The sequence below is a fragment of the Chroicocephalus ridibundus genome, chromosome 1, assembly GCF_963924245.1.
Source record: "Chroicocephalus ridibundus chromosome 1, bChrRid1.1, whole genome shotgun sequence".
Classification (NCBI taxonomy): domain Eukaryota; kingdom Metazoa; phylum Chordata; class Aves; order Charadriiformes; family Laridae; genus Chroicocephalus; species Chroicocephalus ridibundus.
The window spans coordinates 161,938,548-161,966,292 of NC_086284.1; the positions used below are offsets into that span (position 1 = coordinate 161,938,548).

Sequence of the window (27,745 nt, forward strand, 5' to 3'; positions counted from 1 at the left end):
ACATTGTATGTACTACAGCAGACAGAGAGGGAGAGAAAGAGTGGTTTTCGTGATAATCCTGTTCTTAGGGTCTCATAACTTTAAGGCTGAAATTTGCTGTTTGTATTCTACAATAAAAAGGATATAGTCAAGTTTAGAGTGGAGCTTACATCAAGGGTAACTAATAAAAAACAATGTCTTCTCCTAAGTGACTACTTTTAAGGTATCCGAAGTTAGATTTTCTTCTATATCTGATTGTTCTGATAGAAGGCTGTTAACTTTTTGGTGTCTCTTCGCAAATTAGGACTGATGTATTTTTGTATGTCTAGATCATTCTTTTCCAGTATCTCTTTTTTTAAATGTATTTATAAATGGAAGAATGAGTTACATTTCTTTTTCAGACACAAGGCATACCATATACCATATTGCGTTCTACTTGTCTTGAATAAGAAACAGGCTTGAACAGTTAGTCATTTCCAGTGTCTGTCAACTAGAAACAAGTTCAGTAAAATGAGCCATTTTAAACTTTCAGGCCTGCCATTTTTGTCAGCAAGAACTTGCATTCACTGTGCGCTGCTCCCCAGCAACTTGTCGTCTGCAATAAATCTGTTTATTAAGGATTTATAGAGCTCTGGAAAATACAGCAACAAGTCTGTGGCTGCATTCATGCTCTTCGAACCTACACACCATATTGTGAATTCCGAATGATTTTAACCTGCATTCTTAAAGCGTGACGAAGGTGTGTTTTCTTCTGTTACCTTTTTTTTTTAATGTTCCACTCCCCTTTTCTCTTCCAATCCTATACTCCCTGTACTGTATCTTGATGTCTCTGACTGTCAGACTCTTTTATCACGATGTCTTTTATCACATTCAGTTCACTTGATAGTCTAAAAGTCTCTCACTCTTGAAGAGGATTTTCTTTCTCCATGTGCTTTTGCTCTCACTGTGCATTCACTTTCTCTCTCTCTCCTGCTTCAGTCTCTCCCAGTTAATGCTTATCTCCAGTTTCTCATTGTTCCCCACTCCTTTTAGAAGGCAGTGAAATGGTCAAATAAATACCTGGGAAGCCATGCCTTGGGCTAAAATACATCTATCCAATTTCTGAGTGCTATAGTTAAAAAATTGGGAATGGCATCTCCTGTGGTCATTTTATCTGCAGACTAAATGGAAACACTACAAGCCTCAATGATGCTATTGATTGCCAATTACCTCTTAACTGCTAATGTGTACATGATACTGGCTTTGCTTTATTGATTTTTATAGAGAGAATGTTGTGTATTTTAGATTTCTTTTTTCTTGAAGATAACATAAAATGTTACAGGTTCCTTTTATTTCCTTTCAGATGACGTAACCAAAATTGATAGTTGGTCCAGAAATCTCCAGAGACCATATTATACACAAGGAGTTCATATACATCTGTGTATAAACTTTTCAGTTACAGTTTTTTACATTGGAACTATATGTACTAAGGTACACACACACACACATAAGAACAGCTGTATGCAAACATCCTTGATTTCAGCCATTTTCAAAGGATTTGCTTCGTCTGAAAGGTTCTGATTGCAAATTGTATGCAGATACACATAAATGTTGCTGTGTTTGGATAGGGGCAGTGCAGAAAAAAACCTGCACAGTCTCACAGCCCATGTGTACCTTGAAGTATTAACTCATTCAATAGTTTGCAACATGGCAAAAACTCATAGACTTAAATCTGGCACTCTTGTACATTAGTTATCTAGTAGCCAAAATTGTCATCGCTGTATGCTGAACAAACACACAGCCCAAAACAAGCCCTTCCCCTAGAAAGTTTTAGGTCTAAGGGTGAGATTTGCAAATATGCCTAATAGAATTAAGAGCCTCATTTTCAGTTTGTGATCTCACCCTTATTGAGGATTTTTAAAAGGCAAGGCAGCCCAAAAAAAGCCACAAAAACCAGGGGAAAGGCAGGATTAATACGACAGTTTTACAGGCAAGGAACTGAGGCACAGAGAGATTAAATGATTTGCACAGCGTCGTTCTTGGAATCTGAGCACTGACCTCAATTCTCCTGGGTCCCTCTGCACCGCGCTGCCCGCACCATCAACTATCCAAGTCTTCATGTAGCCTGTGCCTTGTATGAAACACCCTTTAATCTTCAGCCCTAGATACCCCACTTACATTTTCACTGTTAACATCTGCCTCGCTGGGGCAGCCAAAGAGTTCCCGTCTCAGCAAATTCCCATCATATTCCAGGAATGTCAGGTAGAGGTTGCGGAAAAACTCCACGTGCTTGTTTTTCACTCGCAGCTTCTTTGGTGAGTTCCAGTGAATCACCTCAGAAGGAAAAAAAAGAGAAAACACATCCTGCTGTTAGAATACAGATTTGCTTCATTTCCTGGTTTTATGTGTGTTCAGTTCGCTGCCCTCTTAAAAACAAACAAAAAAAACCCCACGACCCCAAAACTACACAGACTTCCTTCTGTCAGGAAGGCTTCGCCATGTCTTTCACAAGTAACTGCATACTCGGCAGGTGATGCGCTTTGAAACTCCTCCATAGGATAACCTGCACATTTGAGTTGGCGTGCTGCTCTAGTTTGTGATGCAGCACCTCATAAATGCTGCCACAACTCTAATCCCAGACCTGATACGTTATGGACTCTGCCGAAGAAAGTGGCAGGACAAGGGAAACAGGGATGTAGGTATTAAACATTAATCTCAGATTTCCACATGACTGTTTCAGTTAATGAAATTGATTTACTGTTTCAGGCCAGACAGACTCTTCGCTGCTTAGGTATTGAGAAGAAAAAGCTTAAAATTAATTCCTATACCCATTTACACCCTTCAAAAAGGACTGAATTTAATGTGACTTCCTTTTTGCCATCTCTTCTTTCAAACAAGACTGATCTCAGTTAAGTTACATGACACAGTGATGCAGTACAATGCTTCAACCTTTGAATTCCAATTTCTAGCAGGTATTTAGCCTCTGCTGATGGGAGATGACTCTCACACTGGCCTAGATTTAACTCTAATGCTGACATAAAGGGCCTGTTTCTCATTTACATCAAGGTAACGTTGCACTGCTGCCAGTGTGAACAAGAATGGGGCCCTAAGACAAAACTAAGAGGGAGCCAAAAGTGGCTTGCAGGAATGATTTCATTTTATAGAGACTATATTTTAGGCATAAGGAAAAAAAACAACCACCACCAAATGCTTTGTATTCAGTTTTATTGCTGTGGCTTCTAAAGAGATTAAAAAAAAAGTCTCCCTTGGGAATATTTCCAAGCTAGGAGTTCTGGAGGTTCTCTGAATCCATTAAGTTAATTGCGTGAAGGCACCGTGTCACTCACACACAGTCACAGAGCTACAACGCCAGCTGCCGAGCCGGTTGCAGGGTAAGCTTTGCTCTCAGCATTGCATTTGTGGGAGGGAACGCACGGAGTTGAAGCGCAGCACGTACAACAGAAGCAGCCCAGAGCAGATGAACGTAGTTCCCTTGGTGTCAGCAACACAACTCTGCAGGAACAGGGAGCCCTCTGAAATCACGCTCACTGATGCTGAATGAGTGGACTGGAAGGGGAAAGAGCAGGACGTAGCCTGAATTCTTCCTGTACTAACTTCAGCAAACAACATAGTCTCTCCACTGAGTATTTATACTGCCATAAAAGCTATGGCAGTCTCTTCTACATACCCAAACACCAATGAAAATATCTCCTGATAGGGAAAGCTTTATCCCTCCCTGGGATTTCACTGCTGAGGCTACTAGGATGTCAGAAAACCATACATGAGGTTACAGAAGAGCAACTGTAGGGAAAAAAGATTATTTCAGAAATTGGCAAATCACTTTTTCCAGTTATAGGAACACTTTAAATCAAGAACATGTTGCATCTACACACTATATAAATCCAGGAAGTTATTTGGACAAAAATAATTGGTGTAGACGGTTTTCCCAGGTAATGCTACATTCTTTGTTGGTTTTACATTTGTCCATGTGTTTGGAAGCGTAGCTTAACCGTGCAATAACATGTTGCTGCAATGTGTGCTGAAAATACCGAACACCGCAGAAGCAAAAGGAGCTTTAGGTAGGTAAGGACATAAACTTAAGATGACAGATTTCCTCCATTGAAAAACAGATCTTCAAAATCTCCTTTCTTTGAAAAGAACTTGACATATTTCATCCATTGCATTTAACTGCAGCAAAAGGCATTAAATGAATGCAAAAAAATCTCAACGATTGAATCCTACCTTAGGGAAACAGGCACACGTAACAGAAGCATAGGGCTGAAGGAACCTAAAGGGCTGCTTAAGGGTTTTACAGGGTACTACTACGTATTTTTACTAGCAGGCACAGAATGGAAACTGTCTGCTGGTAACTTGCACTTACTTAAGACTGGATCAAAGAGAACTGAGAAGCTGGCAAATAGGTCAAAAAAATACTTGCTAAGAAAAATCTGTGTGTTCTCCTTACTACTCCTACACTTCATGTGAGCTTCCTTTTGGATGCCTTCACGAGCACCCTATCCCCCTGCTGAGCACTCTGACCCTGGGGACCATGAGCACAGAAATGGCTAACGATGACAAACGTAATAAGTGTTACGGGACAGGCTCCCCGGTGCTGCAGGAATTTCCCACCAGCATACGCTGTGTCACTTCACAGCCAAGTACTGGTGTTGATGCTTCTACCCGGTTGTGTGGGGGATGATGTCAAAGCCAGGCCGCTGCAGCTGTCAGCGTAGGGGCTCTTTGCTGCCCATGCTTCAAAATCTGGTGTGTGTGTAAAAGCTGGTAAGTGTCAAGGGCCTAGCTGGTGGTTCAGATCTGATCAGAGTTGAAACGTGTCAGGATGCTGCATGTGAACAGATGTCAGGGGAGCCCGGAGTGAACTGAAGAAAGCTGAATGGAGCTGATGACTGTCCAGAAAAGCTGACTTTTTAATCAAGAAAGACAGCACATGCCAATGCAGCTAAAGAACATCAAGGAACTATGCAACCATCTGGATGACCTGAGGTAGGAAAAGTACAAAACAGGTCTAGCAAAAAAGCAGGCTGCTTTTCAAATGTACCATGATTGGATAAATATTATGTGATATATGAAAGCACAAAAAAGAACATGTTTCAAAAAGGAGCAAGACTCTTAACCATTGACATACAACACTACATCCGAAGACCATATTCTTTTTTTGCTGTCAGCCCCCAAATTCACCTTCAGTTCTGACTGTAGCTGCCTGATTTGGTCTATTGCACCATCAGTCACAGCAGAAGTTGTAGAGGCCAAGGCATCCTTGCATAGGCTGTCACAGGCTTCAGTGAGGTACACGATGAAGACAATGGCTGCACAGGTAAAGCTATGGCCGTTACGTTAGAAACTTTATTGTGGGCAACAGTGAATTGATTGGAGAAAAAAATAATGAGTTGGAAAGAGACTACAGGGAAATCCGAAGAAAAAAATATGTCGAACTCAGAATCCACTTTATTTGCAGACTGAGCAAGTGTTATCTCAACATTAAAAAGAGAAAGCAAATCTAGAAAGTAAAAACCTCATTACCACAACATCCCCTTTCCAAGACTGAGTAACACCATAATTCTGTGTTTATTTCTTCTTCTATTTTCCCTCCTAGTTTCTAAGCTATTTCAAAGCTCTGTTGGCATACGGAGGAAACTGCAGCTAGAGCATATAAAAATTCCAGTGCCGTTATCTGCGTGGACACCTGAGCAGCAGTGATAGCCTTCAGGCTGTCCCACAGACCCTTCCCACTCTTGATCAAGGCCTCCTGAGAACTTAGAAAAATACGCTCCTTAATCTTCATTTAGCAATTTAAGAAGTGAAAGATCAGAACTTAAAATTTCACATCTATTTAACACTTGGTTAGTTGTCATTAAGCAACTTGGCACTATCTACGTTTCTGTTAATACCTTCCTAGTTAATCAGCAACCGTTACCACTCACTGATTACGCTCAGCCAGCCTACTGGAATACTTCCATACACTTGTGACCTAGTGAAACAGGTTAAATGCGCCGATAGTTCCCATTTATTCACCAGGTTCTGACCCAAAGCACTCAAATGATGACATGGTTGGAGCCTCACAGACTGGTGATACGGAAGATGGAAGGTAACAGAGGATGTTATAAGCTGGTGGTGTGTAGGAAAGGGCTCTAAGGTCAGTAATCTGCATGGAAATACACCAAAACCCAAAACCCCAGCAAACCTTCTTAGGTTTCCAGCTGCATTGTTCTCTCGGGGGAGGTGAAATATTTCGTATCTGATGTTCAATCCACTGAATGATTAGTTTATTTCTATAGGTGCCTTTATTCATTTTTTTGCTGAAGCATCTTCTCTCTCCAGAAGAAGTAATTGGCCAAATGCTTCCTTAGCCATAATCCCTTCAATTTTCTACCTAAAGACATATCTTGATGATTTGCCACTCTGCTTTAGTCCTTACGAAATCAGACAATACAGTGTATCCTGTATACCTACATACCTGCTTTCCGGGCTGAAGGGGTAAAAAGAATAAAATAAGACCAGATTTAAGACTAAAGAGGTTTAATTCCGCAAAGCATTGAACAGATATTCTTAATTAAGCCCACGAGCACTTCACAATTTAGATAAATAAGTAAAAGTGGTGTTTTGTAAATGGGGAGCTTTTCTGCTTAAAAACTAGACTCCTTGTTTAGGCAATCAGACAGTTCTCACTGAAATCAACAGGAGTTAAATGTTCAGCAAATCCGCATAGTAAAGCCATCTATATATGCCACTTTAATGCTATCTCAATAGGCATTTTTTCAGGCACTGGTTATTGAAAAGTTTAAATATGCCCCAAGTCACACTGCAAACACACACCACATATGTAACTTATGCCTCGATTAAAGATGTCTGGAAACTTTATTTTTAAACTATGTTTCATCAGAAATGACTGGTTTAATAAAAGAACCAATTTCCTCAGAAAGGATCAACTACTTCACAAAAATGTCATCAGGGAGGTTTCAGAGTGGTATTTCTGAACTACCTAAGTGGAAGACGCTCACTTTGGAGTCGCTAGCAACCCAGAGGTCCAGGCACTGCTTTTGGATGTGGGATTCAGATGTTTGCCCTGCCTGATCTGATGCCCATAGTCCCAGGGGTTACTTTACCCGCCAGCTTACTGTCTGTGCTGTAAGGCAGTAAGCTGAGAGACCGTCCCTGTCTTCTATTTTTCACCAAGGTTCTCAGTTTTTCCTCAAAAGGATTTGCAGCTCTTTCTTCAACTCTTGTTTAACAAGAGGCCTCCTGACTAAAAAAACACTCCTAAAACCGCATCTGTAATACCACAGTGCTCCCTTTTTGGCAGAGTGGAAGCACCTTACTGACAGCGATGTTCATTCAAGGGAGGGGTCTATGTTTAACTCTCTTGAGCCTTTGCTCCTCTCAATGTAGCTCTTCCCTGGTTGGCATTAAAAGGTGCAAGGCAGCAGAATGCCAGAGCTGCTGCAGATCAGTGCTGAGGTGCTTGGACAGCATGGAGTGGCTCAGGGACTGGAATAGAAAGAGGTGCAATAGGTCACGTTCGAGGCAGATCTGAAATGATGTATTTGGGTTACGGACAAGAAGCTGTTTAAACTTCTGTAAGCAATCTCACAAAGATGTTCTAGTGTGGAGGACATTCCCAAGGAGGACACAGTGAATCATATAACACAGTTTCAGAACGGGAAATTTATGAGGTTAATTATTTATTTACCTGCTAATTTAGTATCAGCTGTGTTCAAAACCAGTTTGAAAAGCCACCAACAGGATTGAAAGCATTTTCCTATTTTGGGGTAGGGGAGAAATTCTAATAATTTGATTCATTCCCATTAAGGAGTCCAGCATCAGATTTTTATAATTGTGAATTACCAGATTCGCTGTGTGTAAATAGGATCTGTATCCTTGACAACCAGACTTCTCTTCATGACTGACTCATTCAGTGAGGTCACGATTCATTGTCAGAGGCATCACAATTCATTACCTTCTTTCATAGGATTTTCTTGCCATTTGGTTTGTGCCAAATCATAGTAATTGAGATTTCCTTACAGACAGGAACAAACTATTAACCAAAAAGAAAAGCAAACACAGGGTCCAACCCAGCAAAAGTAACGCATAAATGAACCTCGGTTCCAAGCAGATCCCCCCAGGCTTCAAAGCTCAGCAAGGCATGGTCCTACAGCACACATTCTTGTCCACGGACATCGCAGGCTACTGGGGACCACGTGAGATAAGCAAGATGGACAGTGGATGCCTGCACAGAATGACTATTAGCACTTCCACATCTTTTGGCCAGTCTTCAATAACAACTCCCAAATGGATCTCCAAGGTGTAACAAATGCCACGCAAAAATAAACACCTCTGGCCTTTAGAGACTGCAGTTGGCTCACTTGGCAAAAAGAATTAAAGGGCATCTGCTTCCTCTTAGCCCACTCTTGTTTTCTATTAAAATTGTTCATTGCAAGACATTCTTGACTGATGCAAAGCATCCTTAAAGCAGGTGCCCTCAGGGTGGGAAAAGGAGGATTTCTGTAAGTGTAATTGTTTGCATAAGTTTTGGTTCCATATGCCATGGACAGCAGAACAAAGCCCACAGACTTCAGTCTAGCTGTGTACAGCGTGGTCTCTAGCACCACATAGTATGACACAGGAGGTTAAGTAAGCATTTCAATAAATAAAAATAATAAAGTAGTCCTATTTTGATGTCGCTTTCAAGGGATACGAAATTAGTGGTCACTAACAATGCAGAACTTGGTTATAAATATTTCTGTTCTTCTTATGCCTTTTCTGAAAGATCCTCATATGCAAGTCCTTCCAAATTTGTATATGCTGCTCAGCTGCAGCAAGAAAGTAGAGTTCAGCAGTAGTCAAACATCTGACCTTCTCTAACATAAGACAGTACAAAAAAAAAAATCCAATAAAATGGATAGAGATGCAACTTAATGAAGAGAAAAACGTGATTAGAATCCTCTTCAGCCAATATGAAACATTCAAGTGCTCCACAGGCCTGCAAAAAGTATGCCAGTCATTCTATGTTTGCATGAATGTGAACAAAGCAGTGAAGAAGTGTGTGTATATATACATATATACATACACACTCACACCTGAACAGCAGTCAGACCTGGGGTGTAAGTTTATTTGACACAATGTTGTGTGTAAGAGATGACAAATCTTCAAGTCCCATGACTTTGAGGCCAGATGGAATTAAATCAGTGCCTTTTCACCCTGACATGAGGAATGTAGTCTGATTTGACTGAGGAATACTTGACTGGGCCAGCTTTACCCTGCATTTCCTTCTTTCCTACACTATCCTTCTTAATCCTCCAGTACAAACTTCACAATCTGTCTTTCTCTCCCTCTTACCCTGGAGGTTTCTCTTACTTCGTTTCTTATTCCAATCTTACCATGAAATACGGGATGTGCCAAATATGTTGTGTCATACCATTTATATTAAATGCCACGGAACTGACTAACTTTGGTGATTTTAAGAGTGTATTTTCTAACTTGGGCAAATGACATTTGTTGCTTTTTTGAGAGGACCACATATCAAACCATCCAGTTCCTTTTCAGAATTAGAATTTTGCTAATTTTCATAATGCAAATTCACAACTTTAATTGGTTTGTGCTTTTTTTAAAAAATTGTATGAAGAATTTTAAACAGTGCTGCCTGAGGGCCCGTTCTTTAACTGCTGAATATGGGAAGAGCTTTATTGAAACCAGGGGGCTTATGTGCACTAGATAAGACTCTGGCTTCTCTTTCAAAGCAAAGAATTTCAGCCCTGAGTCAGTATTTAGGGGATAATTTTAGCAGTGTGAATAAGTCCGGTTCAGCTGAAGAAATTGCTTATGTGTCTGCACCCCTTCTTGAGTTAAATACCTCAGACCAGAAAGCCAGTGGAGGATATTATGCATCTTAGACTTCATTGCCTATGCTGTAATGGAGGTGACAGTGTCATACAATATACAGTAATGAACAACCAAGCCTAAGCTACCGTTGTAAACATAAATCTGTTAATCGACAATGAAGAAAGGATTCAATTTATTTTAAAGATATGTCTATTAAATGCTTACTTGTAGGTGTTACATATAAGCTAGATGTCCCACACCTGACGGGGATTAGTCAATACAGTCATTGCAGCCTAAAGAGTGATTTGCCTGATTAGTCGTCAGACTAATCTCTCAGGTGAGCTTAACCAGTGTCCAAAACCACTCATGGGGAGCACTTCAGTTGCCTAAATACAGATGTGTAGCAACACTCAAAGCACCTTAGGGTTACCCTGTCTGCCCAGCAGCTGCCTTGCCGAAAGGGTATCGTCTCCTGTAGGTCTGTGTTGTATCTGCCAGTCCCATACGGATATCTAAGAGTATCTAGGGTGACTCAAACTGTGTTTAGGCAATTGAACCAATCCCTAGATCCTCAGATGCCCTTCAGTATCTTTTTCTCATGTAAATGTATGTGTCTTAACCTTGTGCTGAATCCAATATGGCTGTCTGAGCGGATTATATGAATTAATGTCAGCCTCTAATTCACAGAAAAATACTGTGCTAACTCCCAGGTAGGAGGTGTATTTTTCTAAAATTAATCTTTTGGAAAACATTCTCCCTGCTACTACATCTCTTCTTTTGTTTCAGGCCTTGCAATTGCTGTCATACATGATTCTCAACATAAGCACAGAACTAAAATCTCTACTAGCACTTTGTTATAAGGCATAAAGCCATGATGCTTTTAAATTCCTGCGTTGATCCTGCCCTACAAACATCTATCATAAAACATTTAGCGATCAGTGTACCGACCAGTATACTGATCTAATTTTCAAAGCTGTCTTCTATGGACCACACCTGTATAGTCAGTTGTGAATACTTTATGAAATTCAAGCAATACTGGCCAGCTTTGACACATGAGTTAACCCACGTAGTAGATCTGTCTCTTGGGAAGTGCCGCTTTTGAAATCAGTGGGTTGAGGATGATTGATTTTCAATATTCATCCAGTACCTGGTGTTCATATTGAACACCCCTGCCTGTTATTCTACAAATTGTTACAAGGGAAAATCTGGTTAGATTTAGGAAACTTATTGCACGATGAGGGTGGTCAAACTCTGGAACAGGCGACCAGGGAGGTTGCAGAATCTCAGTCTCTGAAGACTTGATACTCAACTGCACAAGGCGATGAGCAACCTGATCTAAGTTGGTCCTGCTTTGAGTGGGGTTTGGATGGCCTCCAGAGGTACTTTGCAACCTCTTCCATGGTTCTGTTTTTTTTCTTTTTTTGTTTTTCTTAAACCTCATTTACTAAAGCATTCTCAAAACATAAATTATGTATATAAACCTTAACCAAATTTTAAAATGAATAGCCCAAAACTACCTAATATTTACTGTGTTCTGATGCCACTAGTCTGCTCTGATGGCACCTACTGACAGCCAGTTTTATTCTACACCTGGTAGCAGCTCAATCAGCTTCAATTCTGAACTCTCTGCATGCTGCACTTGAGTCTGGCCTTTCAAAATGACCACAGCACAATTGATGTTAATTTACCGGTATCTGTTCAAATCCATCCCGCTTTTATGTTCTACTTGATAATAGTGAAAAATGTGCTATTAAACTGATACTATAGGTTCATTTTATTAAATTAATAGGTTTCTACTCAGCCTTTTTTTCCAGGGTAAATCCTGGAAAAATGAGCTGCAGTGTGGCTGGGTTAAGTGTATGCAAAGGCTAAATATGAAGTGTGAAAGGTCTTTAGATTTTGGCTAATGTATTTCTAGCTAGGATCCACCCAACCCTCTTTGTGAATTTCACTCCATTAAATGATGTTGACTAAAGAGTTTCAAATTTGCCCAGTACAAAAAAAAAAAAAAAAAAAAGGTTTTGTATTCTTTGGACAGGAAGAGCTAAGAACTGGGAGAGCAACAGGAACTCAGCAGTAAGGTGCAGTGGCATAGGTGACAGGTACAGAATATAAGAATGTGAAGTACTTCTCTAACACCTTGCCAAACCTAAAAGCAGCATCCATCATTGACTTTTCCAGCAGTCAAAATGTACAAAGCCAAAGTCATATTTGCTTCCCCGTGCTTGGGTGTCCTCATGAATTGTATGTGTTAGTCTCCCCCCTAATAAGGGACCTAATCTTTGTGTTACAGTGGAGTCCAGTATTCTCTGTCGCAAAGGATACCATACATCCAATCTCCTGTAAAACATACCTTCAGGTCAGACACATCTCTGTAGCACTGCTCGGAGCGGGTGTGATCAGACAGTTGCACATTCCAGAAACATGGGAGCTGGTAGACAAGGAAGGGATTTTGTTTGATGACTGCATTGAAGATATCCTAGCAGACAAAACCAGAGAGCAGAGAAACAGTTGGGTACATTGGTTGTACAGTGAGGTGATCCCAATCCCTCCCCAAGCTGACTGTCCTTCTCCCCCTCACAGGTTATGCAAATAGTTATGTGAGCTGAACTCTGCAAACCTTGCTTCGTAATTCTATTCCCATAGAGGGTGCTGTCAATCTAAGTGGTGATGTGTAGATCTCAACAAGAGGAGCAGGAAAATGGATTGAGAACAGTCCTGAGGAGAAGGACTTGGGGCTGTTGGTGGATGTGAAGCTCAACATGAGCCTGCAATGTGAGCTTGCAGCCCAGAAGGCCAAGTGTATCCTGGGCTGCATCAAAAGAAGTGTGGCCAGCAGGGGGAGGGAGGTGATTCTACCCCTCTACTCTGCTCTCATGAGACTCCACCTGGAGTACTGCGTCCAGCTCTGCAGTCCTCAACACAAGAAGGACATGGACCTGTTGGAATGGGTCCAGAGGAGGCCATGAAGATGATCGGGGGCTGGAGCACCTCTCCTATGAAGACAGGCTGAGAGAGTTGGGGCTGTTCAGCCTGGAGAAGAGAAGGCTCCAGGGAGACCTTACAGTGGCCTTCCAGTACCTAACGGGGGCCTACAAGAGAGATGGGGAGGGACTCCTTATCAGGGAGTGTAGTGATAGGAAGAGGGGTAATGGTTTCAAACTGAAAGAGAGGAGATTTAGATTAGATATTAGGAAGAAATTCTTTACTGTGAGGGTGGTGAGGCACTGGAACAGGTTGCCCAGAGAAGTTGTGGAGGCCCCTTTCCTGGAGGTGTTCAAGGCCAGGCTGGATGGGGCTTTGAGCAGCCTGGTCTAGTGAGGGGTGTCCCTACCCATGGCAGGGGGGCTGGAACTAGATGATCTTTAAGGTCCCTTCCAACATAAACCATTCTATGATTTTAATGAACTTCAGTAGCTTTTGGATCAACCTGCAAGGATCCTGTACACAAGTGCACATCTCTACATACACAGTTAGCAGCATGCTTCTTTAGTGGTGACTGGTCATAAGCCAGGTGTAGCTCAGAAGCTGTAGAAATATCTAAATATGATGCTCTATTGAGTTAATATACTCAAGCTGTTGAGCAAGACTTATTGGTTCAGGTCCAGTACTACACTAACAGGGTTTCTAGATTTAAAACTGAGAGCTGGCAGGAAACATAAAGAGAATAAATACGCATTTCTGTGTATAAGAACACTATTTCTTCTCTTGGCCTCAGTTTCCCACCTGCGGCAGGGAGACAGCAGTGCTTTTGTCTTCACAGGAGTGCTGTGGCAAGGAATACATTGAAAGACTGCTGGGACTCATCTGCCAGAACAGTAAAGAAATATCTGGAGACTCTTAAAACTAAAGTCTGCTTAGACAAGAACCAGTAGGAAAAGACACAGTACATTTGGACTTCTAGTGTCTGGAGAGTTTTATGTTAAAGAAAAGAGGACAGAAAATTAAAGGACAGAAACCCCCATTTGTCTATCGTATGAATCATCTGTGCAGAGGAGGTAAAAATGTCAGTGTAGCAAGAGAAGCCTCATGAGTAAATCTCCATTCCTCTCCTCCACGTTTTCCCCAGAACAATTCAACAAATGGTGACTACAGACACAATATCTTTCCCCCACATCTCATCCTCTTTCCCTTTCTTACCTTACTCAATCCATTGAGTAGTGGTTGTACCCTTGTCTGCAATGTCCTACTCACCTGGTCTGCCAGTGAAGTGGACAGCATGCTCATTAACTCCCGCTCTGCCGTGAGTCTCCACATCTGCTCCCATTTCATCTTCCGTAACTTATCGAGAAGCAGCAAGATAACCCCTGAAGGAAAACACAGCGCAGAGAACAAGAGAAGCCATGATGTCACATGCCAGTCAAAGCCCACCCTGTCTATGTGCTGACGCAGCAGTTAAAACAAGGATATGAGCTGAGATCTATCAGTGGAAACTATAGTCCTTACCCTGTGCCAGCACAAGAGGTTGACTAACAAAAGCTTCAGGTTTCAAGATGCCACTAAGAGAAAGTTTTCCTGAACCCCTGAGGCTACAGAGAAGACATGGAAAGATGGCATATAGATGAATCCCAGGTTATACAGGCTTGCAAGAAGGCTAAAGTAGCCAAAGAGGAGTGAAACTGGGAAGAAGAGAAGCAAGAGAAGGGTGTTGTATTTCTAGTAGTCTCCTTAATTGGTTTCATTATGACATGATTAGCATTGGGATTATTCCTTACAAAATGAACCAACGCACCTCCACATGATGGAGGTGAACTCCATCCAAAGGTCATTATCATTCCAAAGAGAATTAGACATTATCCTACAAGAAAGAAAGAGGGAACCTCCTAACACTCAGAAGTGACCCCCCCACTCCTTATTCTGAAAAGCTACAGGTTCCAAGAGGATATTTTGTTGTCACTGTCTCCTAGCAAAAGGGTAGAGACAATCTTGATCTAGTGTGACTCGATTTCTGCCATCTTCACACTGAGCAGAGACCTGCTTCTTCCAAAATCCCACTGTTTAAATGCATTTCTATCTGGCCTGAAATCAAGATTACGCTGAAACAAAGAGAATTTTATCACTCATAAAATTTTACTCAATGTGTGTGGGCTGAAATCTGGCCCTTAATACTTACTGCATAGGATGCAATACATATACTGCATAAGAAGATATGGCAACCCTTACTCTGCCTAGTAAGAAGTTAATCACCTGACACATCTGACTGCAATTCCTGAAACTTCTCTGAATAACAGATTATCCGTGCTGGTTATAACCTAGCCTTTGAGAGTGCCCGCCATTAAGGCAGCAAGTGTTCATAGAGCAGGATCCTCAGATCAGAAAGTTACAGTTGAAGGGGGAAAACAGATATCTCAACATGAGTCGTTATTCCTCAGTTGCTCTTTGTCTGGACAAAATCCCTAGTATTGAAGAAGAAGGGAAAACAGCAGAAGCAATGAAGCTGGATTGAAGCATCAGCAAAACCTTTCCCACAGTGTCTCAGAAAATTTTACTTGAAAAATTAATTTGCAAGGAATTAGATAACAGCACTGTCATGAGGAATGAACGCAAACTGAAGGACCATAAAGGAAGAGTACCGATAAACAGCAGCCTAGCAGGTTGACAGAAAGTACCCAGTAAGAGCAATGATAGGTTCTGTGTTGTTTCACGTCTTCATTAGTGGAAGGGGAAAGCGAACAGAATAGTAATGACATCTGCAAGTGACATTAATCAAGAGGTCTTACAAAAAAATATCACGGCAACTGTAGAGAAACACAACAACTACAGAGAAGAATATGAAATGGCAAAAAGAAGGCACTGGGAAAAGCTGACCGAGGGAGTCTAAGATGATAAAACTAAAAGTAGTGAGAATAAGGAAGGAATTGTAGTCTGAATACTTAAGAAAAATTTTCCTAAAACCATTGTGGTAAAATAACCTAAAAATGGCAGATAAAATGATTTCATGAGCCTTTGAAAATTAGACTGCGCAAAGATTACAAAATCTACCTGCAACAATCCTGCACAGTCTGGAAGAGAACAAAGGCGGTTCCAGTTCATTCCTATCTTCAGGTTCTATGACACAGAATATTTCTTTCTAGTAAAACCTGGCACTGGCATGAATAAAAAGAAAACCTCTTCTGGCAGTGATTTTTGTGGCCTGTTTTAGTTCTGTTTTCCATTTCAGTCCACCTGGTTCCCACAGATGCTGGAACCTGTACTGGAGGGATCCCCTTTCATCTTCCGTCAACCTTTCTGCTTCCAGCTGTTGGATTGGGAAGGGACGTGTTGTCACAACATGCTACAACCTATTTCTGCCAGCGTGTTTGTCTTCTCTCCAGCATAACCAAAGCCCATTTGGAGTGTGTAGCGTGCGTGCATCAGCTTCTAAGAGAGACACTGAAATTCTAGATCAATGTGGAACAGGTTCCTTGTGCTCCAGCAATAAACTGGGTGGAATAAGCTCCTCTCTGGCAGTGGATTTTTTCCAGCTGGCAAGAACTGACAGCTTTGTTTCAATAGTGAAATACAACTGAGAAGATTCTTTATTAAGAAAAAAAAATAATTGTAAGATTAACTGTAATGTAATAGTTTTTATAATTTATAGACAATAAAACAATTTTTCTTAATTTCTTTAAGCCTCCAGTCTAAGGAGGAAAAGGGGAAATGTTTTAGTATGTGCAGTATTCTCCAATTTTTTTGTCTTCCTCCCTTATGGTAGCAGCAGATTATGGCATCGCAGCTAAAGAGATTATGCTGTCCTGAGGGGCTATCATGGTAGCCGCTGAGAGTAAGAGGCAGATGGGGTGGAAAAACTGGAATATATGTGAGAAACGATGTATTAAATTATGATGCAATCATGGCTATTGAAAATATTCACAAGCTTTTAATGTTCCATCGTCAAGACTAATCTCGATGCGACTTCTCTTTTAATTCACCAACAGGCTTGTGTTTAACACCTTCGCACAGCCTCTTTTCAGGGTTTCTTGTACTGTGGGATTCTAATTTACTGCTGCTGTAAAAATAACCACTGGAGAATATTTATAGCAAGTTTAAATATTTACGCATTAGTATTAGTGAGAATAAGAGATTTTTAACAAATGAGGATTTCATACTATTCACCCAATTAGCGTTATTTAGTGCAAAAGCAAAGCAAAAGGATGTGTGTTGGAAACTTTTAAATAGTTCATACAGAGGAAAAATTACCTTTTCCTCAGAACAGAGCACTTCAGTTTTACTTCCATATTGTTCTGTTACCAGAAGCAAACATAACAAATGAACTAACTCCAATCCGCACAATTAGTTTGCAGGCAAAGTGTCTGAAATAAGGGAAAGGAAATATTTGCCTCAGGAGCCCCTCCTCTCAGAGTCAAATTGACTGAAATCTAAGACTAAATTCAAGATGACAGACAGCTGAACACAAGGGGAAAAGGGACTTACTCTCAGCTGCTGTGCTGAGGGAGGAGGAGACCGGAGAAAAAAAAAGAAATTCAAAGGAATATTTTATGAACATCTGGCCCCAGGCAGCGGGACTTCTCATCTTTTGACGAGTGCAGCATTTTCCTGCCCTAACCTACGTGAGAAAAACAAAGGGAAAGCTTGGCAGCAAATAAACAAAAAGAGAAAAGTGGCAACCCAAATGTCTCCTGAGTATTAAACAAACGATGGTCAGCCATAGAACACCCAATTTTCCTTATCCTGAGGAACAGTTCAGGCATATACAGAGATGCAAATACCTCTAAGAGCTTTTGGAAAAGTAATGCTTTATTACTAAACCTGTGGAAGGCATCTTAGTCTAGTTTTCACTTGAATGGCATTTTCTTCCCCTGCTGGATGAGACTTTGCTTGAAGTACCAAAATCTGACAGATTCTGAATTGCTCAAACAAACAAAAGGAGGAGTTTCTAAAAAAAGTAATTTCAGGACACACACAAAAACCACCACCCCCAAAGCAAAACAAAACAAAAGGAAAAAGGAATTTGGTGAATAGATTGGAGAAAATGTGGCAAAAAAAAATCTGAATTAACATATCTGGACTAAAATGTTTCAGTTGGGATATACTGCAAATTTTTTTTGGCGCATTTTAAAAGCCAACTTATTCTAAAATAGCATTTTTAATTTCAAAATTCATTCAAATTTAAAATCTTATTAAAAATTTTTACATGACCTGAAAAGGAAAATAAATGTTTCATTCTGTGTCTAACAAAACTCTGGAGATCACCTGAATTTTTTGTCCTTTTCCCAGTTTTTGATTCAATCTGAATAAAATTTTTTCTCTTTCCGACGTTTTTACTAAGCAATGGTTTCAGTAGATGCTTCAAATCATCTCAGCAAAATAGTCTGGGTTTTTTGTTGTTCATTTGCTCCAGAACAAAATATTTCATTTCATTTTTCTGAACAGTAAATTGAAAGTTTGCAGAAACATCAGCAATTTCCATTGTAATGCTACCAAGCTTCCCCACCTCTTGCTTCAGGAACACAGACTATGGCTTTTCCTGAAATTCAGAGAGGAATATATAGTAGAGCTGGAAGTAATAAATAACATTTTAAGATAGAACAGAATCACTTAGAGGAGCTACAGTGAAACCGGACAAGCTTTCAAACTTAATCAGTTTATTACAATGGCGCTTTTAAGGTGGCTGAAAAAATACTCCATGCTGTGGGGGAAAAAATGTAGCTACTAAGAGATCGTTTTCTGTGAGCACCACCTTGCCTGTTTCTTCCAGCTGGAACAGGATGCTTTTGTTAGCTGTTGAGGCAATGCCACGTTATGTGAGCAGCACCTCAGAGCCTCTCCGTGTCAGGTTTTTAAAAATTCTTCTTGTAACTAAGCTTATAACAGTGAACCATCTAGACAGATAGCAAGCAGACACCATTACAATATCGGAGAAAGACAGGCAAGACACGCTTCAAAAGACGCTATAAAGCAATAGTGAGTTTTAAAAAAAATTACTGGGATTTTACAATACTCAACCAGCGTACCAAAGATCATGCACCAAACCATGGAGTCTTAGATGCTGTAAGAAATAGTGTTAAATAGGGCTGACATCACGGAAGTTTGCTACAATAAATAACTGACCCAGAGATTTAAGGCAGTACAAACAACAGTAAGATACCACGGTTTTTGAAACAGATTTGGCACCAAAAAGTTGAATTCAGTTTTAGGTGCTATGGAAGGGGCTTGTAGCTCTGCTGTCCCACGAGAAGCGCCATGATAGTGTTGACTGCTTAGTACTCTAGCAAATACTTACGCATGTTCTTTTAATTGCAGTTTATTGTACCTGAAATCAATGGAAGTGGCCACAGTGTGTAATGCCAGGAATGCGACTATGCCTTTGCTGTATCAGGGCCCAAATGACCAGTTTTGCTAAGGACTGCATTTGGAAGCCACTGCACCGCACCTCCACGCCACCGACTGTGGCCTCTGCTCTCCACCCGTAGTATCAAGAGCAACCAGAAAAACATAAGTATATGACTGTTTGGGATTAAAAAATTGAATTGAAGGTACAATTCCACAACAAGCCACTGTATGCATTTTTAAATCTTTACTTTAAGTCTCCGTGTGGATGAAAATCACTGCATTTATTTCACTTCATTTATAGACCACCTATCTAACTCCTGCTCATAATTTGACTAGCTGTATCATTAGTATAATAAAACCGTAGCTTATGTCTATAGCTTTTAACAGTATGACAAAAGGACTGTCATCTAACACATTTCTGGAGTATCATGATACATTATTTAACTACGAACTTACATGCACCAACCTTTTTTTCCAAAAAAGCCTTTCACAATGTAAAAAACCCTAATAAAAACTTGCAGGGATTCACAATTTGTTAATTGAGAATAAACAACGAATCCACATTTGAACTTTTCTCCGAGAAAGCAAAACAAGGCTGAGAATCTGATTTGAAATGGGAAGTGGGTGTCCCTCCGGGCACGGTGACAGAATGCAATAGACCTTGTTTTCTCAGCACATGTATTGAAAGTGAAGCTGTGATAGAGTGCATTTTGAGATGTAGTGCACTCACTCTGCTGGGAGCCTGGTTCCTCTTGGAGCATTATAAACATTTTGTTTACACTTCCTGATGACCATTTAATGAAATGGAACACTTTTATTTCCTTTGTTCTCCTCTTCTGAAGTATGCTGTTCCTCCTTAGGGAGAGTTAAAATGAAGGATATACTCCAGCATGATTCTAACTTCTTATAGAGCTACTGGCTGTAGCTCAGAATTTCCTTGTTTTCTAATTGTTTCTTTATGTTTAGACGCTATTCTTCCTGAGCAATTTGAAAAAAGTTAAATATGCTTTGTATCTTCTCTTTAATGACTTCCATTTCTGGGTGAATTTCTCCAACTTTCTTAAAGCCCCAAAGGCTGCTCCAGAAAAATTTCCTTGATTCGAGAGTCTAAAAGGTCTACAGGAGTGGAGTCATGAGCCATAAGACTTTTAGGAAGTCTATGGAGGAAAACCTCTGCTAAAGACCATCCTGCCAAGTAATGCCCTCCTCTCCTATCTTCCAGTCTTGTGAAGTAACAGTTCTGCAGGTCTCTCAGAGGTCAGCAAGAAAAAACGTTTCTAGCCCTTGAGGACTTGGCCCTCTCTTACATAGACGCTAAGCAGTGCAAAGTCATACACTTTCCTGCTCAAATTGCTGATAAAGTTTTCCTAAATCCTATAACAGAAGACAACGTGTCTGGCAAAAAGACAAACATTAGCAAAATCAGAAAGGGAAGGTAAGAGTTCTTCACAGCTGCTCTACTTGCCTTGGGCATCAAGGAGGACAGTAAGGATAGTAACCTTTCTCCAATCCCTGTGTTTCCTGAACCCCGTGTAAAGAGTTGTAGGAGACGAAAACCATCTTTGAAGAAGTTTCTTACATGGGTTTTAAAAAGCTCCTCAGTTTTCTTATAGCCTTTGCACTCCGTGACCCTTGTGAGCATATAGGTACAGAGATTACATTTTAAAGGCAGTAGAAAGTAAATATTCCAGGGACTTCTCAGCTGGTGAACTAGGGAGATGGCTTCCAAGGGGGCAAAAAAACCCCAAACCCGCCACAAGAGGCAAATCATTAAATTCCCTTGAAATTTAAAAGATTAGGAAAGTTTTTGCTCAGAAAAAATCCAGTTTTAAACCTCAGATAACACATTCTAACTTCACACCAGCAAAGGGAGAGAGGAGGGAGGTTTCGGTTTCTATATGCTGTAGCACAACGGCAACGACCACTCTAAATTAAGCAGAGAAGAGCTGTCTCAAAGATGTGTCTCTTACCACTGCCATGCATAAATATCACCCAACAGCTACTCAGTGTGCATCTCTCTACATGTCTGGAAGTCATGATGGAGGCGCCAAAAGTTGACACTAACAAAGAGATGGTCAGGTACACATCTTATTTTAAAGCACTTGGAAATGTGAGACAAAAAAAAAAAAAACGTGACACGGGGGAAATGTGGGAAATTTCTAAAAAGTTTTAAAGAAATTTTCCTCTCTTCAACACTAAAAATGCTGTAAGTTCTTACACGGCAGGTTATCTGTGATTTCACTTGCCTGGGTGCTTAGAGGACTTCAGTTGAGAGGAAAATAAAGTCCTGGTTAAATACGTATTTAAGTGATAAAGTCAGAAAGGATAATTTTTAGCTCTTGCATAACAAAGGCCATAGGATTTTTCAAAATCAATTTATGCTTTAACTAGAGCATAACTTCTAGAAAAACATTCAGTCTGGATTTAAAAATTTACAATAATGGATAATCTATCACAGACTTTGGTAAATTATTCCGATGCATAATTATCCTGATGAAGGATAGTTCCCTTATTTCTAATTTGAACATGTCTTTGAACTTGAAGTCATTTGATCTTGCTGAACCTTTGCTAAATTGGCAAGCCCTCTATTAGGAAATGTTATTTTCTCCTGCAGATATTAATAAGCTATGATCAAACTATCCCTTGGCTTCCCAGATAAGCTCCTGGAGCCATTTTTCCCAACTTTATGGGAAAATTTCCAGTATTTTCTTTGAACTTTGTTAATTTATAAGTACTCATCTTTGACCTGTGGAGATTAGACCTGGAAAAGTAGCTAAATCAACATTTTAAAATATATCCACTCTAAGAAGTGATCCCTAGAACCCAGATCAAGAACTACGGAGTGGCTGTACACGCACTGTTCAGGGTCTAGCTCTTTATTGAGCAGCCTGGCCACATTCACGCTACATAGTACTTGTCTGAGGGCCTAGTTTGTGTTCCTTCAGTTTTTAGACATAATTACTTTGCATTTCTCAGTGTCCAACATTATGAGAGTGCCGTGTTACAATTTTCTAGATTGGAGGGTTTTTAGCATAGAACTTAGGGTCTATGTTGTGTGCACTGGAGAATGGCATCAGGGCATGTGGGAATATTGGAGAGTGTGAAGTCTTCTGATGTAGTGTTGAAGGACTGGAAAGAGGTGCCAAACAGGGTGTAGTCCTATACATGGCACCTTCCACAAATACTTCCTGGAGTGAACTATCAACAAATTACACTCAATTTTTTTTTTTTTCTTGGCAAAAGACAGGTTGCTCCCTGAGAAAGACAGGGTACCAACTAATTTCTGTGCCCTATGGGTGATCAGGAAGCCACAAGCAAAGAATGAGCTAAGGAGCTAAGTTATCTGACAGTGTAGACTTACAGTATGTCAGGAGTAAAAAGCTTACACCCAATACAAAAGAAATCTATCTCCTGTACTTGAAATGTCCTTGTTTATATATCCAATGATCACGGAAAGTATTTTGACAACCGTATTAAACATGGAATTCATGTTCATATGATTATTCATCCTGGACTGATTCTCAAGCATCTCTTCATTCTTTCTGAGTGTACAATTTTACACGTCAGCGCCTCAAAAATAAAAGTGTGAGTGACCGTCACAACTCTACACCTAGCAAGAATAACTGGACTTCGGGTGAACTATCCTGAAGAGGAATCACAGAATACTACAGACTCTACAGGGTTACTGTGCAGGAGGTCCAGTCGTTGAATCTCCCTGTGCAGGCATGTTTGGAAAAAGGGATCACACAAAGGTTGTTTCCATGGATAAAAACTGAGGAGGTTTGCTGGAATTTGCTGAATATTTGCCCTGATGAAAGCAAGTACATCTTCCAAAATTAATCTGTCTTGGACTCTCCACCAAAGAAACACCCACCTTTAAAACAAAAAAATCTGTTTCTTGATCCTCAGCTCCTGCAAATCGGCTTAGGTTTATTTAACACAAGAGTCAGGCATTTATATCAGATCTGGATCTTATCCATGATGCTTATCTATGTTTCTTTTTTCCTCAGAAAACAGTAAAAAGTGAAAGGTAACAGAGACCATTGCTTTAAATTATGTGGGTTTTTTTTGGTTTTGATCCTCTCAAAAGCATCATATTTAATAGGAGTCGAAATGTCAACAACTTTACAAGGTTTCCACTTCGGACTATGTGAAGAGGAAAAATGGACCCTGCACAGGTGATAATTATTTTGGCTGGCTTCTAATATTAACAGTAGTCCACAAGGCTAATTGTAGGCATGGGGACAATGAGTAAGAACCTGTCATAGCTTTTCTTGGTCAGTTCAGTTCAGTTAATGCCCTAGCAACAGAGGAAGAAATGTGGCTCATGGGCTGAACAGCCTCTCAGGTATTTCTTTATAGTTGGATGACAAAGAAGTTTGGGGTTTTGCATTCAGAAGCAACCAGACAACTTTTTTCAGCCCCTCTTAATGGCCAATTCATTCTCCGGACAAGATTCAGAAGGAATAGAACATTCTAAGAAATAGATTAGGGGAAGTAAGGCAGCAGCAGACAATGAACAAGCCTAAAAATTAACAATCACATGTTTAAAAAAAACAGGAAACACAATGTATTTTAATGCAATGATTTCACCTAAAGGTCAGCTGCAGGTCAATCCTTCCTCCATGACCATTTCTCTTCTAGTAACGGAGAGACAGGATTAGGTTCACAACAGAAATTCAGGGATGCATTTGTGTAAAGGAGAAAATGTTCAGCATGCTCATATAGCCAAACCGAGGTATGGTTTGGACAAGCGGACTACGAAATGCCTGCAAAGTAAACTGGACTGCCAAGCTCAAAGGGTTGTGTTCAGCAATAAAACATTCAGATGGCGTCCAGTTACAAGTGGTATTCCACAAGAGTCGATACTGGGGCTGATACTGTCTAACATCCTGATTAATGAGCTGGAGATGAGGTAGAATGCATCCTCAGCAATGTTACACATGACACCAAATTGAGGTCTGTGACCATCACCCTGGGGATATGGCTGCTATTCAGATGGATCTTGACAGGCTGGACAAGTGGCCTAAGAGAAAGCTCATAAAGTTCAATGAAAAGTCCTGCGTGGGACTGTTCCTGAATGGACAGTACAGGCTGGAGGACAAGTGGATAGAAAGGAGCTTTCCAGGAAAAGTCTTAGGGGGCGTGGTGGACAGCAAGATGATCATGAGCCAGCTGTGCAACCTTGTGGCAAAGATGGCCAACCAATTCATAGGCTATATTAGCACCTTAGGGCAAGGGAAGTGATTACCACTCTTTACTCAGCACTTGTAAGACCACATCAGAAGTACTGTTTTGGATTCCTCAGTCAAAGAAAGACACTGATACGCTAGATTAAGTCCAGCAGAGAGCAGCCAAAATGGTCTGAGGCCTGGAGTGCTTGTATGAGGAGAGGCTAAGAGAACTGGGCTTGTTCAGCCCGGAGAAGAGAAGATTAAGGGGATCTCTTGTTGCTGTCTAGGACTACTTAACAGAGCCAAACTCTTCTAAGAGATGCGCAGAGACAGAATGAGAGGCAGCTGACACAAATTTCAGTGAAAGAAATTCTAATTACAAATTAGGAATTTTTGACTTTTATTTTTTACTTTTAGCGCCAAGACAGTAGCCAATAGCACCTAAGAGAGTGATCTGACTATGACCAAATTCAACTGTTTTTTGTTGGTACTCTCTTAGAGGTGACAGCTTTGACACAAGGGTGTAGGAAGACATTTTAGCTACTCTGCTACTTTCTGCGACAGGCACCAGGCTACCCATTAGAGTCCAAAGATTCTACTCCAAAGAGGCCAATTGTGATGTCTCTTTCCTTGCTTTGGGACTATGGCTAAAGCCTCTGTTTCTGTCTCTACAAAAAGGAACTGTCTTTACACGATCACTTTTATGAGCACAATGAGAAACTGCAAAGTGAACTTGCACTTCAGAAGAAAAAGTACTGGGTTTACTATTACTATGCATTTGTCTGGGGTTCTCCTGCCATATAATAGAAGTTTTTGTTCTCAGTTTAGGCACCTGGATGCCTCTACTAAGCTTTTATGTGCAAGTCTTTCATCTAAGTTTAACCTGCTAATGATGGTCCCTCTACAATAAAGAGAGGGCATTTCAGAGTGCTGGACAACATAATGACTCATCAAGCCATGTATGTTCACATAAAGAAGTGTCTCGATCAAGCAAAAAATACCACGCTTCAGAATGATTCTTTAAATCATTATATCGGAATAGTGCATATGTATGGAGATTGACATTATGAACTCGGGTCAGACAGTAAAAAAAAACAAAAACAAAGTAGGACAATTTAATCAACTAAAAAGATACACCTTATATTTACTCCAATAAAATGGAAACTAGAATCTGGTATAGATTGTCTGAATGCCATTGTTTTTTTGTCACAGAATTCTTAGGAGATGAAAGTTTTCAGTGTTTCAAACAAAGGCAGGTGTTGTTTTAAAAAAAGAGAGTTATTGCAGGGTCTGATAGATTCAATTGCCAAGGAGCAGAGGATGTATCTCAGAGAATGTAATGAACAATAGACTAATGCAGTTGCAGCAATGACATTATTATGTGGACAGGCCTTTCAAACTAGAGCCACCGTTTTCAAAATCAAATACGTACTGACCCACATCTCAGAAATGTCAAGCGTGCTGTAAACAAGTTCCCAGTACATCACATGCTTTAGAAACTGCATGAGAAAGACTGGAAAGGAAGCTATTCTTTGAGGGTAGCCAGCTTTGCGATAGTTTATTTTTAAGTGCAAGCTACAGATTATAGCCAACAGTGATAGGGATGTGTTCATCAAAAGCAGAATTATCGTTTTAGTTTCCCGCCATTGACACAAACAGACTGATGTTTCCTGTTGTGCCTAAAAGTAACAATGTGTTGGCACTTCCTAAACTACTGCCTGTACAATGTGTGTGACACCTGTACTTCAAATGCATCTTTGTGCATTATATAGCACAAAGGAATAATCTAATCCAAAATACTGGTACAGTGTGAATCTGAGTAGGTGAAGAAAGTGCTACTTTTTGCCTTGACATCGGTGTTAGGCTCCCTTTTTTTCCTTTTTCTTTTTTGATCGCTAGAACGTATTTTTCATCTGTTTGTAAAGGGTCTTGTACTTATAACCAAACCTAACACCACCTGTTTGGTGGTGTATCAAACTTGACTAATGTTTTTCATAATGGGAGGTAGGAATATTGCAATGCCTTTTAGCGAGGGCATGGCTAAACTGAGTCAGGCCCCAGTGGTGGGTATTTAAAGGTTCTATACACCATGAGATCTCTGACTTCTTCATTCATTGAGACAATTCAGACAAATATCCTCTCTCAAGCAACCGCTATACTCCTTTCTTTACACCATGGAGTAAAGCACTAGTTTCAGTCAGGAAGTATGGAATATAATTTGTAAATTAGTCCTACATTCAGATGGCTGTCATGGAATTCTGACTCTTCCAGGGGGAAAAAAAAAAGGTATTTTGGTAACAGGCCTATCCAGAATGAGGCAACAATAACTAAAGCATTAATTGCGAGGATTTCTGAAGAACAGAAATGTCTGATTAAATTAAAAGTGCTCAGCACTTCCTAACATCGGCGCGATTATCATAATATCGTGAGCAGAAGCCTGTGGAGCTTGGCTGAAAGCAGTTATTGTGTTTCCAGAGCAGGATCACGGGCAGTTCCACGACCACCCCACTCCCTCATTTTGCTTTGCTTTACTAGTCATTTGCTTTCCATACTGAAGCTTCACAAAGAAGCAAAAGATGTGATCCAATCTAACTTTGTATAAATGGTCTGCCCTATGCTTGTCTTTATTATTCACAATTGTCAAATATTATGCAAAAATGACACAACATATGCTTCCCACTTCCAATTCATCTTCTGTAGGTCCTTTTTTTTCAGGGAAACAATAAAGGAAAGAGGTTCATTTTAGCATTCTTCCCATCATTACAAACACGGGAGTAATAATGCGCGGTGCACACGTAGCCTGGTAATCGTTAGGCGCTAGCCATCCCCTTCTGTTCTCAATCCACAAATCTGGCAATGTGACATATCTCCGTGTGGGAGTATGAATCTTAAGCTCAAGCTGTTGAGACACCTCCTTACAGTAGCTAGTAGCTGCACTGAGGCAGCGTAGTTTAGATGTGCCTCAAATCCTAAGGATGGGCTTCTGAAGTCTCAAAGTCTGAAATCCCCTGGGCCCAGTTTTTTACAAATGCTCCCCTGGCACACAAATCACAGGCACAGATCCATTCTACAGCTCCATTTGAAAGGCGTGGAGTCCATTCTCAGCTGATGTAAGTCAGCCCTGCTGCACTAAAGCCAGGGGTGAGTCACACCAGCTAAGGAAGTGGCCTGAAATCATGCTAACAGTCAGCAGAAACTGCTTTTTAAAGCTATTCTCCACCATGATGGAAAGTACAAGGCACACAAAGTACTAAAAGCTTTTATGTTTAGAATTTCTTTGACAAGATATTTTTCTGAGGACTAAGATGACTGTTACTCCAGAAATGAACATCATGCCATACAGTGCAATTCTGGAGCTGTCAGTTCAACATCTGTAAAGAGAAAAATCATAATGCGGCTCAGGCAATGCTTTCAAAAGCACAGTTTAGTCAGTGAAAGACAATACAGATTGTACAGAGAGAAAAGTGTACTTTAACTAATGCTTGAGGAGTCTGTAAGAGTTA

General features: G+C 40.4%; 1 protein-coding gene across 4 annotated transcripts in view; it reads right to left on the reverse strand.

Annotated features, from left to right (window-relative positions):
* LARGE1 (LARGE xylosyl- and glucuronyltransferase 1) overlaps window positions 1-27,745 on the reverse strand; it is a 291,365-nt gene that overhangs the window by 40,460 nt on the left and 223,160 nt on the right. For all 4 annotated transcript variants that reach the window (XM_063321577.1, XM_063321581.1, XM_063321576.1 and 1 more), the window contains 3 exons: window positions 13,990-14,102; window positions 12,149-12,274; window positions 2,137-2,292 (listed from right to left, as the gene is read on the reverse strand). In XM_063321577.1, the coding sequence (XP_063177647.1) occupies window positions 2,137-2,292; window positions 12,149-12,274; window positions 13,990-14,102 (395 nt within the window). The remainder of the gene's footprint in view (window positions 1-2,136; window positions 2,293-12,148; window positions 12,275-13,989; window positions 14,103-27,745) is intronic.